The sequence below is a fragment of the Myotis davidii genome, unplaced genomic scaffold, assembly GCF_000327345.1.
Source record: "Myotis davidii unplaced genomic scaffold, ASM32734v1 scaffold238, whole genome shotgun sequence".
Taxonomy (NCBI): Eukaryota; Metazoa; Chordata; class Mammalia; order Chiroptera; family Vespertilionidae; genus Myotis; species Myotis davidii.
This window is the reverse complement of record NW_006293779.1, coordinates 5,753,853-5,768,952: the sequence shown is the minus strand read 5'-3', so window position 1 is coordinate 5,768,952 and position 15,100 is coordinate 5,753,853. Positions and strand designations below refer to the sequence as shown.

The following is a 15,100-nucleotide window of genomic DNA, read 5'->3' as shown; positions in this document are numbered from 1 at the left end:
ACAGCATATTTTTAAAAATTAGGAGTTGAGAAAAGACCCTGATAGTTATGGAAGCCGGGAACCCTGTGCTCCTGCTCAGGCCAGGTCCTTAATAAGTTTTTTTATTTTCTAAGCCACTGAGCTTACATTTCCATGTATTAAAGTATTTATGAATGAATAAAGCTGTATTTGAGTAAGGTGTTGAAAGTAAAGGGAGCCAAAGAGGTTTGAGGTGTTAATATGATAATATGAGAAATTTAGTTGTGTGGGAGGCCGTTTTGAAAAAAAAAATTTTTTAAGGTCACAAAGAGTCTTAAAATTGGGAGAAACTTTTACCCACACTATTATCTAGTGGAAGAATGCCTTCTGTGGCATCCTTTCTACACTCCGGACATGCACGTGGTCTGCGGGTCCACAGGTTTGAAGGTTGGGGGCAGAGATCCAGTTGGCCGCTGCTCTGATCACTGGGACTGCTGAACTTAATGTAATGTGAATGTGTTGGCTCGGGTACTTGAATCCTTCTTAAATGTTGGTGTGACAAGTTTTGGAAGTGTTTTGCTAATTAAATTTTATCTCCCCCCCCGCTTTTTTTTTTTACTAACTTCAAGTGTCAGCTGATTGTTTGTCAAATGAGCAATACCAGATGTCCAACTTTGAATTGGTTGCTGGTTCCTCTCTTCTTGGTTGTCGTGGTGGTAAACTTAGGAGTCGCCTCTTATATTGAGAGCATTCTCCTATATACAATAACAGCTGCTTTCACTCTGGCCCACATCCATTATGGAGTACGAGTGGTGAGTAATTGAGAATGAAACTGGTTCCATTTGGTTCTTAGGAAAAGAAAGAAAGTGAGAGAAAATTGTAAATGCAAGTTTGCTTATTTAGTAGCTAGGAGAATTTTGGTATATTCTCTAAATGTTTTATAATATCCAGGTGTGTCATTTTAAATATTGTTTCTCTAATGAGTATGTTATAATAACTACAAATAATTTAAAAGCTGGATAATTATAAGGAGTCAGTTCTTGTTTTTAAGCTGGTAGAAATGTAAAACATTCTCTTGTTGAATAGAATTATAAACTCCTTTGTGCTTTTAATTATATAGGATGAGATGATCCCATTTGTTGATTATTTCTCTGCACACTTTAGCTCTAGGGGCATTTTTATTGCTCGTTACTATAATTTCGAGAGAAACTGGAATTGGTTTTGTAGCACTGTCTCCTTCTCTCCTCCCCCTGCATGTGGTAAGGAGGTTAGAACTTCTGATGTAAGGCTTTTGCATTATTTGAAGTTTTACTTTATCTATGCTGTTTCTGAGTTCTCATCAAGAGAAATAATAAATAAGGGGAAATAGAGAAGAGAAAGGATTTAAGAAACATTATGCAAACCATAACATTCTCTTCTAAAAATAAGAGACCAATCTTGTCTCTGGTTCAAGGGACCTGGCCCTGAGCGGGTCTGCCAAGGGCCGGCACGTAGTGTGGCTTATTGACCTCATCTGGGGAAAATGCCACAACACGAGTCCAGGTGACTGTGAGGGAACCTTTATTAAAGCTGGGGACAGTGAAACAAAGAAGGGCTTCTTAGTGTAGAAGAAGCAACAGGAGAGCCTAGGCTGGGCTCTAGTAGCTCTCCGGGAAACCAGAGAAAAGGGGACTTGGGAACAGGTTGAGGGTTATCCTGGGGTGAACTGCCGCTGCCCATTGCTCCCTAGGTTATAATCCTCCTGGGGTCCCTTCAAGTTTAGGAGATACGTGCCTTTGCGGGGAGAGAGGAGGGGAGAAGAGAGGAACGGGAATGGGGGGAGCTGCTCCCCAGAGGGAGAGCTAGGTCCTTTGTCTTGAGGCTTTTATCTCTTTCTTGCAGGCGGGAATCTCAGGGGAGGGTTTCAGCAGAATAATATTCATCCGTTTTCTAGGTGTGCTCCTTCAGGGTCATGGTCTTCACTGATTGGTCATTGTCAGGGCCGGGGGTCATTGGTCTTTGCAGCTGGTCCTGGATTCTCCCACAGGTTTTGCTGCTTTTTGGGCCTGGAGCTGAAATACCGCTGCTGAGGCCTCGATGTTATGTCTAGGGAGGGACCTTCTGTATCTGCTGTAATTGCTCTGTCAGTTTGTTCGGCTACCTCAGTTTCTCTAGTCTGCTTGTCCTGGCTTGCTGGCCTGTCTCAGTCTCAGGACAAATGAACGAAGATTGATGTAATAAAATGAAAATCAGAACCATGTAGTTTGTTTTCTTTTTCATCACACTTTAGCATTATTTTCTAATTATTTTACATATTTTAGTATGTACATAATTATGATTTTTAAAATAGCATATTCTGTCAAGGAAATTGCTAAATAGTAACCCAATTTACTTAATTATGATTCAGTTATTTTAATCATTTAGGTTGTTTCCAAATTTTCACTATTATAAATAACGTTGGCGTGAACAATCTGGAGTAATATTTTTTCTTTCATTGGCTTTATTTTCTGAGGATACTTTCATAGGAGTGGGGTTATGTAGAAGGCTAGTCACACTTTTATGTCTCTTAAAACTCTTCTATTTAGTATGCTTGTTTGGAAAGGAACCCTGCTGTGAATCAATTTGAGAAAACAATAATATATTGTTGTTCATAGTTATCAAGGGGGTGCACCTGTCATGCTTGATAACAACTTTATACTTTGCATGTTATTAAACTTAGGCTTTTTTCCCTTATGTTTCTCCCCAAAGTAGCCCATGTTTGTTGGGACAAAATTGATGAAATTGTTATGGAAAAAAATCAGGATAACTCTACAAATTATAATATGAAGACATAATTGTCTATGTTTTTATTTGTGCAAATTTAACATTATGTTATATAGCAGCACTTGTAGGCCTTTATCCTGGTATTTCATCAGGCACCTGCATGATGGGGAACACAGTTGCCAATGTTTTTATTTATATATATATATATATTTTTTTTTTTGATTGATTTCAGAGAGGAAGGGAGAGGGAGAGAGAGAGAAACATCAATGATGAGAGAGAATCATTGATTGGCTGCCTCCTGTACGTCCCCCACTGGGGATCGAGCCTGCAACCCTAGGCATGTGTCCTGACTGGGAATTGAACCATGACCTCCAGGTTAGAGGTCGATTCTCAGCCACTGAGCCACACTGACCAGGCTGCCAATATCTTTTGTAATTGTTTTAATTTATTATACCCCTTCAGAAGCATATCTTCAGAAAATCATACATGCACCAAACCAAACCAAAACACATTTTTATTTAAATTTCCTTTGTTAAAAATCTGGAAAATAGATACAAGCTAATTGAAAGAAATTACAGGAGTGTCTTTTCTTTGTTGGTCTTTGTGTTCTCTTACCACTTCTGCAACTTCTGACCAGAAAGTGAAACTTGCTCTAAGTCATACAAAACATTCACCCAAACTATTGAAATATAGGTAATACAAATAAGAAAAGAAGTAAGAACTATCAAACAAATGATATTTACTAACTGGCACATAACCAAGATCTTGCAAACCTATTAGTGATACCCTAACTCAGTGGTCGGCAAACCGCGGCTTTCGAGCCACATGCGGCTATTTGTCCCCTTGAGTGTGGCTCTTCCACAAAGTATGCGTGCACGTACAGTGCGATTGAAACTTCGTGGTCCATGCGCAGAAGTCGGTTTTCGGAAAGGAGGTAGATGAAACAAGTATACAAGACGAGTGTGGATGGGAGAGTTGGAAGGGGTCGACCTCAGTGAACGTACCTCAATCAGATTGAGGACGTTTTTAGCAAAGGCCAGCTTAGGCGTACCCTAATTAAGTTACTAACAATGTACCTACCTATTTAGTTTAAATTTAAAAAATTTGGCTCTCAAAAGAAATTTCAATCGTTGTACTGTTGATATTTGGCTCTGTTGACTAATGAGTTTGCCGACCACAGCCCTAACTAATATGTCCTAAACCTCCCAAAATGTGTACAGATCTAGTTTTAAACTCTTTCATCAGGATTAGGAATGATTACCTAGAAATGTTATAAAAAGCTGAATATTGAGTCTCTCTCTATATAAATATTTGACCTATTAGCTGGTTTAAATCAACTAACCCTATAATTCTTCAGTAGATTTGATGTGAATCTGTATGGTCTGGAGGGCTCTGGAAAGACTAGAACTATGGAGACCCAGGTTTAAGTCCTAACTCTCCCAGGATAGATCTAGTACTCTTATTTAGCCCTCAAGGTTCATAGCTATACTAACCCAGAAAAAACTTCATTATGTCTGATGATTTTTGCTGTGTCAGTAAATTGTTGTCTTCAGAGGGTGAATTCTGTGTGCTTTAAAAAAAATAATTAGGGGCGGGGGCGGTGGGGAGGGTGGGCGCCGCTCGTGCGCAGGGCCGAAAAAAAAAGAAAAAATTAGGTCCATATCGGTCACTGCCTCCTTTTCTGGTTTTATATAGGTAAAGCAACTGAGCAGCCATTTTCAGATTTACCCGTTCTCATTGAGGAAACCCAACTCAGATTGACTAGGAATGGAAGAAAAGAACATTGGCCTGTAATCTACAGAAAGAAGTACTGTAAATACGATGCTTGTAAATATTTCATCTATCACCATTGGACTAAACTGATCTGCTTAACAGACATGGGAACTCTGTGTGTGGTACTTGTACAGCAAGAATGATATATATAATCTGAAATGTGGAATTTTGAACCTACTAACTCCCATCTTATTTTATTTTTTATTAAACCATGTGATGTTTTGGTGAAGCCTAATGTACATTAGACCAGCAAATGTTTTTTAGTGATTTTAACCTCATGAGTCCATAATGTTTTTGGTTCATACAGAGTTAAAAATGCTTTATTTTTATTATTTAAAACACCCCCAAATTGGTTTAAAACACTGATGATGTTCAGAAAACCACAATATGTTTTCATATTTGGTACTTAGTAAGAGGCCGTTGGCTCTGGAAGCTATCAGTAGTCCACATCCAACATCAGGAAGAGAGAAGAGCAAGTCACCTTCAGCAAGAGATGCCAAATGATTACAGAACAATATGACGGTTTGCCAATATACTGGTTTCTCTTTCCCATGGAAATGCCTTTGTCCTCCTGTGCTAAGAGAGCTAGGATATATGTTTAGATTCTCTAATACTCTGGCTCTCTTTGTTAGGGAGCAGAGCGTGGTAAATGGTTTAGTTTCCTTTTAAAGGAAAACATTCTATTGAGACTCAGTAGAGAGTGGATTGTAACTGTAGCTCACCCATGGGCATGGTTCATTGTTTCAGTGTGGCATTTCCCACCTCAGCTATAGTTGCTGAGATTTGGTGCCTGAGAACTGATTAAGTGAATGCATGTGCCAGTGTGAGTCTGATGGTGGTGACTTGCAAGGAGCACAGGTGAACTTCCTTCTTGGAGAAATGGACTTTGGAGTCAGGGTTCTCACGAGCCTCACTATGAAATGACTGCTGTGAACCTACTACAAAGTTAGTTTTGTAATTCAGTTTGTCCTTCCTTCCTTCCTCTCTGCCTGTGGAGGAGCGAGTGCTATATTTTTTATTTTATTCAGGATAAAGAAGAAGAGAGAAACCCTCTCTTCTCCAGCTTGCCCACCTTCCCACTTGAAGAAATTTTTTTAATATATGCCTTACTGAGTATGTATTCTCTTTAATAATTCCTGGAACAATTTTTGAGGTTTACGGACAAGCATCAAAATCTCTTTGACTTTAATGTGGTTGTTCGCTAGATCACACCTTTCCGTGAATGTAGATATTTTCTTCTTCTTCTTCTTCTTTTTTTTTTTACTTTGTCTCCATTTACTTTGGTGGTGGTGAAATTTACTCCCTGATTTTCTTTTATTTTTCACTGAATGAAGTTTGTGCTTGAATGAAGAGTGTATCTTAAACCCTTTTTTTGGATGGATTGCACTTGGATAAAATAGGCACCACTGTGTTGATATGTAATTAAGTTCATAACCATTATTTATCTAGGAATGTGACCATTTTAAAATTTAATTATATAGTGTATTTCTTGGTTGAATGTCTGTCTGCTGCTTTGTAAAAATAACTATGTAATTGATATTTCAGTTCCTAAATTTGCAAATTCTAATTGTCATCTAGGTCATTAGACATGAAGAGTCAAAGAGCTGATCTCATGGTTCTGTACTCATTTTTAAAAATGTTTGTAAAGGTTGAGGTATATTCAGTGACTTTCTCTGAAACAGAAATGAACACCGAAAATAGGTGAGAAATTGATGCTGGAAAATGTGGGTAGTGATTCCATGTTTGTTGATAAGTTGTCATCATAGAGGTCAGAGAATGAATTAGTTAAGTGAGGGGAATGCTCTTTTCAGTAGACCTTGTTCTGTGTCATCTGTAAAATTGAACTGGAGAAAGTGTTCTCTTGGGCCGGGAACAGAGCTTTGCTTCAAGGTTTCTGAGCTAATCATTTCACTGTTTTGTTGACCTTGTACACAAGAACGAGGTTCATCTGTCCTAGCTCAGAAAGGAACTGATAAATATTTATAAAATGATACATTTGGACCACAGGCTTTCTTCACCTTCTAGTATAGTGAGAAAATACCTCTTACTTCTGGCATAAGGTCATGTCCTGTCATTTGGGGGCTATTACCTCAAAGTGTGTTTCTGCTCTCTTTCTGTTGCATCAAGTTCGTTTGGAAATTGTTTTGTGCCTATACTTTATGACTTATTTCCCTGTGGTGGTAAAGAATGGTGCCATCGTCATTTTTTTTGACATCCTTAGATGAAAGAAAGGTGACTGTCAGCAAGGTGAATGTGAAACTGTGATGAACGGTCTCAGAACATCGTGAACTGTGTTTCTGGAGTGTACTGCTGACTCGTGTCCTTGGTGTAGTCGGCCATCTTCAAGTGCATCTTGAAAGTCCCCATGTGTTAGGTAGTGATGGGGTGCCTGAAGCAGGACTTAGTTACAAGTAGCTCTGTGCATTTATGTCATGCCAATTATCACGACATTTCCAAAGTATAAAAGATATTTCAGGCTTATGCATGATATTTGGGGTGAGTTCACACCTCAGCCTTTCTCCCAGCATACACTGAGCTGCCTTTTGGGGGAGCAGTGGGATGGTTGGTCACCCCTACATGCTTTCAGTACTTTTCAGAATAGAGTGCCTTAGCCAGGCCAGAGGTGTACTTTGTGTTTCTACTGACCAAAGTTACCTAGACCTGTAAGAGAAGCTTCTTTTCAGGTTACGGTATGAAAAATGCCCTTTCTTGCTTGTCAGAAAAGAATTCCCCTGTATTTGAGGGGGGGGGGGAGGGGCACAAGATAGAAAAATTAGAAAATACCTGGATACAGAATGTTAATGCTGCCTTTTGTGAACTTTAATAACATGATCTTCACAATTTAAATTTGTTACATTTTAAATCGTCATTTCTCCAATAACATGTAATGAATACAGTTTATGGGTTTTAGTCTTAAGGGTAATAGAGTAACTTCCAAGTAGAAAACTAAATGATCTTCCTTGATATTTAATAATATCATGGTTAATTCTAATTTAATTCTAATTTAAAACTACTTTTAATTCCGATTTTAAAAGAAATGCTGATGATGGTCTAGATTTGTTATGTACTACTACCAACATGTCACTTATTTTAATATAGCGCTATTAGGAGAGGAATGTATCTCTAGAGTTGCCCAAATTCCAAATTAGATACCAAAAGACCATTGACCATGGTCTGGAACCTGGGCATTGGGGGAATATGCAAAGGAAAAAAACATGCGTCAGACCTACTTGAAGGGATAGTAGGGATCACCTTAATGCCTAATGCCCATGGTGCCCAATGGTATAAGTGTAACGCACATTTTAAAATTGTCACAAGATAGCTCATCATCCCTCCACTAATTTTAGATTCAAATGTGAATTTGAAAGTTTCCTAATTGTTTAATTTACAAAGAATTAGCGTATGTTGTAGTCAGTCCTAAAGGATTGGGAGTGTACCTTGCTGTCCAAAGCAGCCTTGGATTCTGTGACCGATGGAGAATGAAAAGATCAACTGGAGGTGTTTGATCAAAGGCCACTTTCCCCCTTACATTTTAACGAGAGGTCTATTTGTAACTCTTCCTCTCCAGCCTTCACCTGGGTTTCATTTCAACTAGCCACTGCCTAGGACAGAGATGCCCACTTGCTGTGTTGCCCCAGATCTTGCCACATTCAGACCTCCTTGATTTGCCTTTAGAAATCTTGTCCATCAGTCAAGGACTGGGAACGTGCCAGAGGGAACAAATAAACCCGATGGGCTAGAACGGTGACGTTGGGTTCCCAAATAAGCCAAAAGCAGGAACAGAAATTTTTGGTGGTGTTGATTCCTCTGTTCGGAGCGGCCTTTACCTTGACCTCAGTTCTGGACTCGCTTGAGCACTCTTGTTGATAGGAAATGTTGAAGCCAGACTAGCATCTTCTTTGTCCTGTGAGATTTCTTTGTGAGGCAGCATGCCCTTTCTTGAACACCCTGTGGGTGAACAACCTTGTTATGTTAGCTGCCAGTACCAGAGCCTTCCAGGAATTTTAACTAGTATGCTGCATTTGAAGCACTTTGACATGTATATTTAAAGTGACAGTTTTAACAATAAAATGGTGTTAAATTAATCACTGTGAAACTCGAAGGTGTGAAGCTCTACATTTTAGGAAGCTGAAGTAGATTCCGATTTTCCTTAATTAATTATGAAATGTGATTTGTATATTTTACTTTTCATCTTGGACAGTGGTTCAGATGACTGACATGTTGGCAGGCAGCTACTGTTAGGGTCTTGGTAAATCATGGTGGTTTAACTTTTCCAGAGAAAGTGGCGATGTGTTTACCTTTTCCTTGCACGGAGCCGTGGGAATTGGGTTTATTGGCTCATTCATTTCCAGTGTTTCTAAGTGCAAAATAAATGTCACCTTTTTAACCTGCATGCTAGTAATGTGCTTTGCTTTTTAGTAAACAAATATGGAAAAGATAGTCATCTGGCTGATTTTTGTTTGTTTTTAAGCGGGGACCTGCTCTTTATACAGACAGACCGTAAGTAGCTCACACTTAGGATAGCAAAGGCAGTTTGTCACTTGTCGCCCTCTCACAGGCGGCCTGAGCAAGGGGGTTGGGTTGCATTTGGTCAGAAGGGCCAGGTCCCCAGGATGGGAAAGTGGTACACGGGTTGGTTTTAGAATATTTTAATCGGGCTCGTCTCCTTAGGGAAGTCCATGTGGCACAACGGGAGTGTCTGGTCCCACAGACCATTCTCATTGCCTTGGTCTTCACAGAATCATTCTGGAAAGCCAGGCTGCATCTGAGTGTGCTGTTTTTAAAGCATGTGAGTGAGTTGGATCATGGCCATAGGGTACCTAAGGCAACATTGAAATTAGAGACAGGTTTGTAGGCACAGGAGTGGCTGAATGCTCTGGGTGCCTAAAGCTCTTTGGCTACCTACTGTCTTCTCTTGAGCAGTTAATATGGGTAGCAATTAAAATTAGGATTAACTTTTTAAAAATTAAATTCTACATAATTCTCCATGAATTCTAGATTCTGGTATTCTTGACAAGCAGTTTTTATTATCTGAGAAGTTCCTGACCAGGAACATGTTTAGTTAGTACTTGCTGTTATTAACCAGGAGCCTGTTTTAATTTTACAAGATCTCTGCATGCTGCATTATAAATCTGTTTATAATACTGGTATCATTCCATATCAGACTTTGAATTGAATAACTACTATTTAAGATTGCCTCACAATATTAACTCTTTTTGGTGGGTTATTTTGTTTTGATAACTTGCCCCATTAGAGCAGCCATACAGGAGACAAAGAGCCAGCTACATGGGTTACTTACTCATTCTGAAATGTGCCAAGAAAGCAGAATTTAATATTAAACTCTAAATTTCAACTTTTAAAAAAACAGGTAGCATTTCCTCTGGTAAAGGAGAAGTCAGTGGATAATCGCCAAGGTGTAGAGGCAGAAACTTCCCACTGCCATTTTCTCCCCTCCCCCCCCCTCCCCTCCCCTCCCTTCTAATATAATAGATTAAATCTGTAACCAATTGCAGAATTGGATGCTTTTCTGAGTATGGTTTCATGCCCTGTGATTAGGAATGGGTGGCAGGAACCATGGCCGAATCAATTACTGTTGCAGTTTGCTTTCTGTAGATTCTGAAACAAAAAGACGGTTCCATCCCTTCTCAGGGACCTAGAGACAATACCACTCAAGCAGCTGGAACATAGTTGCTACAAGTCGAATATGTTATCGAAGAAGAAGAGGAGCACAAAATTTTATTTTCCCTTCCAAGTAGTTTAATTGAACATACTCATAATCGGTCTATCTAGGACTTGCTGTGTTTATAGTAAATCATGTAGCATTTATTTTGTCTGGTTATGTGCGATGTGTGTGTATATATACATAGTTAATATGTACACATGTATTCTCTGTGCATATATATGTATGATCTATTCGTGTGAACATGCAGTCTACTCTTGATTATCAGCGCGGTGGTGAGCCCTCCGTGCACTTCCTGCCTGCTGACTTAATCTGCATGAAGCCCCTCGCTCGGTGAAGCCTCTCCCACCCGCATCTGGAGCCACAGGCTTTCCTACGTCTAGCTTATCTCAGCCCCAGGAAAAGCCCCTTGAAATAGGTCACTTTCCACTTCCCTTTCACCGGGGATCGTGTGAGCCAGGAAGACCGCTTTTGAGAAAGACGGCTGCTTCCACCAGGGTTGAGGCTTCTGGGTCTGAAGGTGATGGGGCCCCTTCCTGGCAGGCAGGCAGCTCTGGGGCTTAGCGCTCCTGGGCCTGATGGGGAGAAACCTAGCTCTTGCAGAAGAATGTTGTAAAATCTTAGATAAGTCTTTGATGTACAGCCGTGTGTTTCACCGATATATTTGCATCATCGGTGTTGCTGTTTCCCATCGCTACCCCAGATAATCAAGACCTGACTGTTTCTTGCCACTGGATTCCGGAAGCCTTGTCCTTTCAGCTGGATTTATGTTTATTTCTGCTGCTGTGAAACCCAAAAGTAATGCAGTAGGTTTTAATTTAAAATTGTTAAATTCCATTATTGATAAATATTTATTGTAATAAAAGTAAAGAGTAAATAATTTTTAAATCCTTTTCGTTTTCAGACTGTCGTCTTTGTTTTTTTCCCTGGTGGGTGCAAAATGGGAGGGAGCGGTGGGGAGGAAATGAATGTCTGGCCACTTGTGTTAGTCATCACTCACTGTTTTATAGCAAAACATTAAGAGGAGATAGGAATAAACCAAAAAATTACGTAAATGTTTGATGAACCCCTAAACCCCAAATAAGGGGTCTTGGTGTACCTTATGGATATAGAATTAAGAGTGGGATTTGACTTAGTATGTTAAAATGTAATCAGCATAGCATTCTTTCTCTGCAAAAAGATTATAAACTGAGGTAGATGGCCAGCCTGTGGCATAGCGGAGGAAGCCTGCCTTATCTTTATCACCCAAAACTTACCCAGGCATGGGGATGCCATGCCCAAAGGACTCGAACTATTGAGTCTGTGTAAAGTCATACCCATATGGGCCCCTGAGTTCATTATAGCCACTTGTACATCAGAAGAGCTTGTCTGCGTTGGCCTTGTCATAATTGCCTCTGAGTTGAGTAGTCAGTACCGTGTGACAGGTGAGAAAATGACCCTCAAGTAGTTGTGACTTATCCGAGGGTACAGGGCGGGTCTAGGACTAGGACCTGCCTTTTCTCACTACAGGCCCCTTGCGGAGTTTCCCACAGGCCAGTGGATCGAGTCCCTGTCAAATGTTAAAGTTTTTAAAAAGCGTTTTAATTCCCAAAAAGAACGCTATTTGGTTGACATTGAAACAAAAACCAGCCAGGAAATAGTCCTTTTTCAGGGGACGGTGCTTCCTTGAGAGTTTAAGTCTGTTCTGTACCCCCTGGTACCGTTTCCCCCTGCTCCCCCTTTTCTCTTTCTGTAAGGTGGCGCTGGTGGGATTGCCCCCGGTTTTAGCCCTACTGAAAACAGCTACAGAAGACAGTAATCCCTTGTTGGATAAAACTTTATTGATAGGATGGGGTCTCACATTCTAGAGGAGAAGCGGAGGGGCCCATGCACAACGTAGGAGCTCAAAAATGAATAAATGGACGCAATATACATCAGTTCAAACTTTCCAGTGAGGCAATAAGCTCAGAGTGGACCTACCATAAGGTAGCTTCTACGAGGAAAGGACCATGCCCATCAGGTGCTCAGTAATATTTGATGAATATGATTTTGAGGAATAGCCATTTGATGGTGAATGAATGATGAATGAGTCATGAGGGTCAGTAAGCATGAGCCACAACTTGGTCCAGCTCTTCAGTCTCCCAATCTGCTAATATGACTGGTCCTTTGTAGAGAGGAATAAAAGGCCCAAAGCTGGGACGCCGGGGCTGAATGGCGGTGGGCGGGGCCTGAGCTGCGCACGCCATCTCCAGCGGCTGGTCAGAAGACGGCTTTACCTTGGCAACGACTTGTTGTTAGCAACCGGCAGCGGTCCAGCGTTGGTCCCCGCCGAGCTGCCTGGGGGAGGCACCCGCCATGAATCCGCCGGTCCCCCTGGGGATCCTGGAGGATAAGGAGGAGGAACACTTAGCCACTCAGGTTCTCGGACCCTCGATCAATTCCGATAACCCGCAGGAGCGGATCCAGGCCCGGCGCCTCCGCATCGCGGCGCGCCTGGAAGCCCGGAGACGGTGAGCAGGGGCTGGGCTGGCCTTGGCAAAGCGCCTCGGGTGTTACAGGGGCAATGAGGGGGAGAGGAAGGGGTGCTAGGAGTGGGGTGCTGCCAGGGCAGGAGCCCTCTGCAGTGAGGGGCCGGGGTGCCCCAAGGGTGAGAGGGCCTTTAAATTTTTTTAAAAAAAATTTATTTATATTAGAGAGAGAAAGGGAGGGAGAACATCATCTCTTGTTCCAACTATTCATGCATTCATTGATGGATTTTTGTTTGTGTCTTGATCAGGGGTCAAACCGGCAACCTTGGCATATCTGAGCATGCTTTCACCAACTGAGTTTTAACCCCCTCGGCCAGGGCAGAGGGCCTTGTTTCTTGATAGAAAACGTTCATTCCAGAAAGTTGAAGCAAAGTATGGGATATGAAAACATTGAACACACTAGTACAGTTAAAAACAGAAATAGCAATCCTTGCAACGCTTTCACTGGGAGCCGGGTGCAGCCGGCACTGTGGGCAATACACTGAAATGCGGGCGATCCAGGACCTGCCCTCGGAGGTCTGTCTCCCCTCACAGCCTGTCTGCTTCCCCAAGTATCAACCCAGTGGACCTCAGCCACCCCTTCTGCTGGCCTCAGCGCCTTACCTGTCTGTGTGACCCACGCTCATTCCTGAAGCACCTGAGACTGATAGCCTTATACCTTCAGGCCAGGTTGCCACACCGATCCCCTCACAGACACAGTGGACTGTTAGAGAGGGTAGAAGAAGAGGCACCTGCAGTCCCTGAATTGCTGTTACCCTCCCCGTGTAACAGCATCATACTTTGTCCTGCTGGTCAGGGTCAGCTGCCCCCCTAAGATGATGACTTCCCTTCTTGTCTGCTGCCTGTTGGACACAAGCGGCCCAAAGTCATGTGGCTGCGTTCCAACAAAACTTCAGTTACTGGGCACTGAAATGTGAATCTCATACAATGTTTGTGTCCCAAAATTTCCATTATATTTGATTTCCCCCCTAGATTAATAAGCTTCGTTTCTTTTAGAGCAGTTTTAGGTTTACAGAAAAATCAACTGGAAAGTATAGAGCATTCTCACATACCTTCTGCCCCCACACATGCATCACCTCTCCCACGATCACATCCCCCGCCAGAGTGGTACCTTCGTTACAACTGATGAACCTTAATGGACATGTCATTGTCAGCCAAAGTCCATACTTTACGTTGTGATTCACTCTTGGTGTTCTGTGGATTTTGACAACTATATAAAGACAAGTATCCACCATTACAGTACCATACAGAATGGTTTCACTGTGGTCTGCCTATTCACCCTCATCTTAAAAACAACCCCAACACTCTTAAACATGTAAAAATTATTCTTCACTTGTGAGCCATACAAAAACAGGAGGGTCAGATTTGTTCCATAGGCCCTAGTTTGCCAACCCTGGTGTGACAAATCACTGTAATGTTCTGTGGGATATGGATAGTTCTGGCTTATTCAGACTATATTTTCACAGAGATCAGGAGTACTAACATTGCCCTGTGAGTATGAGCAGGTATTATTGTCAACCTTTTAAAACCTTTCTAGTCTGATAGGAGAGTAATGATACCTCACAGGGTTTTCAATTTCATTTCTCTGCTTATATGTGAAGTGGAACATCTTTTTTAATGTCTATTGGCCATTTGTATTTCTTTTGTGAATTAATTGCCTGTTCACATTCTTTGCCAATTTTTCTATTTGGTATATTGTCTTTTTTTTAAAATATTGATTTGAAGGAGGCTTTCCTATTTTATAGAGAGCAAAGCTTTTTCAAATATCTTTTACCAGTTTATCCTTTGACTTTCAAGGATAAAATTAAAACATTTTAGGAAGTAAAATCTTTCAGCCTTTTTTTCGAACTTTGGCCTTATTCTCTCCCCTTTATATAAATTTACTTATGGTGTTTTAGGATTATGTTTTTTAATATCTAAATTATTAACCATATGGAAAGTTTTTTTGTATGTCGTGTGAATTCCCATGGAACCTTTGCATATAGAACTTAAGTACTAGAAATAACTTCAGTTTCTTGGTTCTTTTCCATCACAGGGAAGCGCTTGGAGAATATTTAGATGGGAAGAAGGAGAGTGAGGAAGATCAAAGCAAGAGCTATAAACAGAAAGAAGAAAGCAGACTGGTATGGACTGGGCAGTGAATGGGTTCTTCAGCCCTGTGAGGCTAGATGGCCGGGTGTGATGTCATGGTTTCTGTAGTTATTTTATTTACTTATTTTTTAATCCTCACCCGAGGATATTTTTCCACTGATTTTCAGAGAGAGTGGAAGAGAGAGGGAAAGACAGATAGAAACATCAGTGTGAGAGAGAGACATGGATTGGTTGCCTCCTGCATGTGCCCTGACCAGAGCCCAGCCTGAGGTACAAGCCCTTGACTGGAATTGAACCTGGGACCCTTCAGTGACCCTGGGGCAAGTCTATCCACTGAGCCAAACCGGTT

At 41.2% G+C, this 15,100-nt stretch overlaps 2 protein-coding genes across 4 annotated transcripts in view; both read left to right on the top strand.

Moving 5' to 3' along the window:
• EPT1 (ethanolaminephosphotransferase 1) overlaps positions 1–8,864 on the top strand; it is a 36,803-nt gene extending 27,939 nt beyond the window's left edge. For all 3 annotated transcript variants that reach the window (XM_006767491.2, XM_015566374.1, XM_015566373.1), the window contains 2 exons: positions 588–770; positions 4,396–8,864. In XM_006767491.2, the coding sequence (XP_006767554.2) occupies positions 588–770; positions 4,396–4,461 (249 nt within the window). In that variant the 3' untranslated portion in view covers positions 4,462–8,864. The remainder of the gene's footprint in view (positions 1–587; positions 771–4,395) is intronic.
• A 3,519-nt stretch (positions 8,865–12,383) lies between these two features.
• The window catches only part of DRC1 (dynein regulatory complex subunit 1), a 52,027-nt gene continuing 49,310 nt past the window's right edge, over positions 12,384–15,100 (top strand). Inside the window, exons 1-2 of the mRNA XM_015566372.1 lie at positions 12,384–12,642; positions 14,696–14,783. Coding sequence (XP_015421858.1) covers positions 12,488–12,642; positions 14,696–14,783 — 243 coding nt within the window. The 5' untranslated portion in view covers positions 12,384–12,487. The remainder of the gene's footprint in view (positions 12,643–14,695; positions 14,784–15,100) is intronic.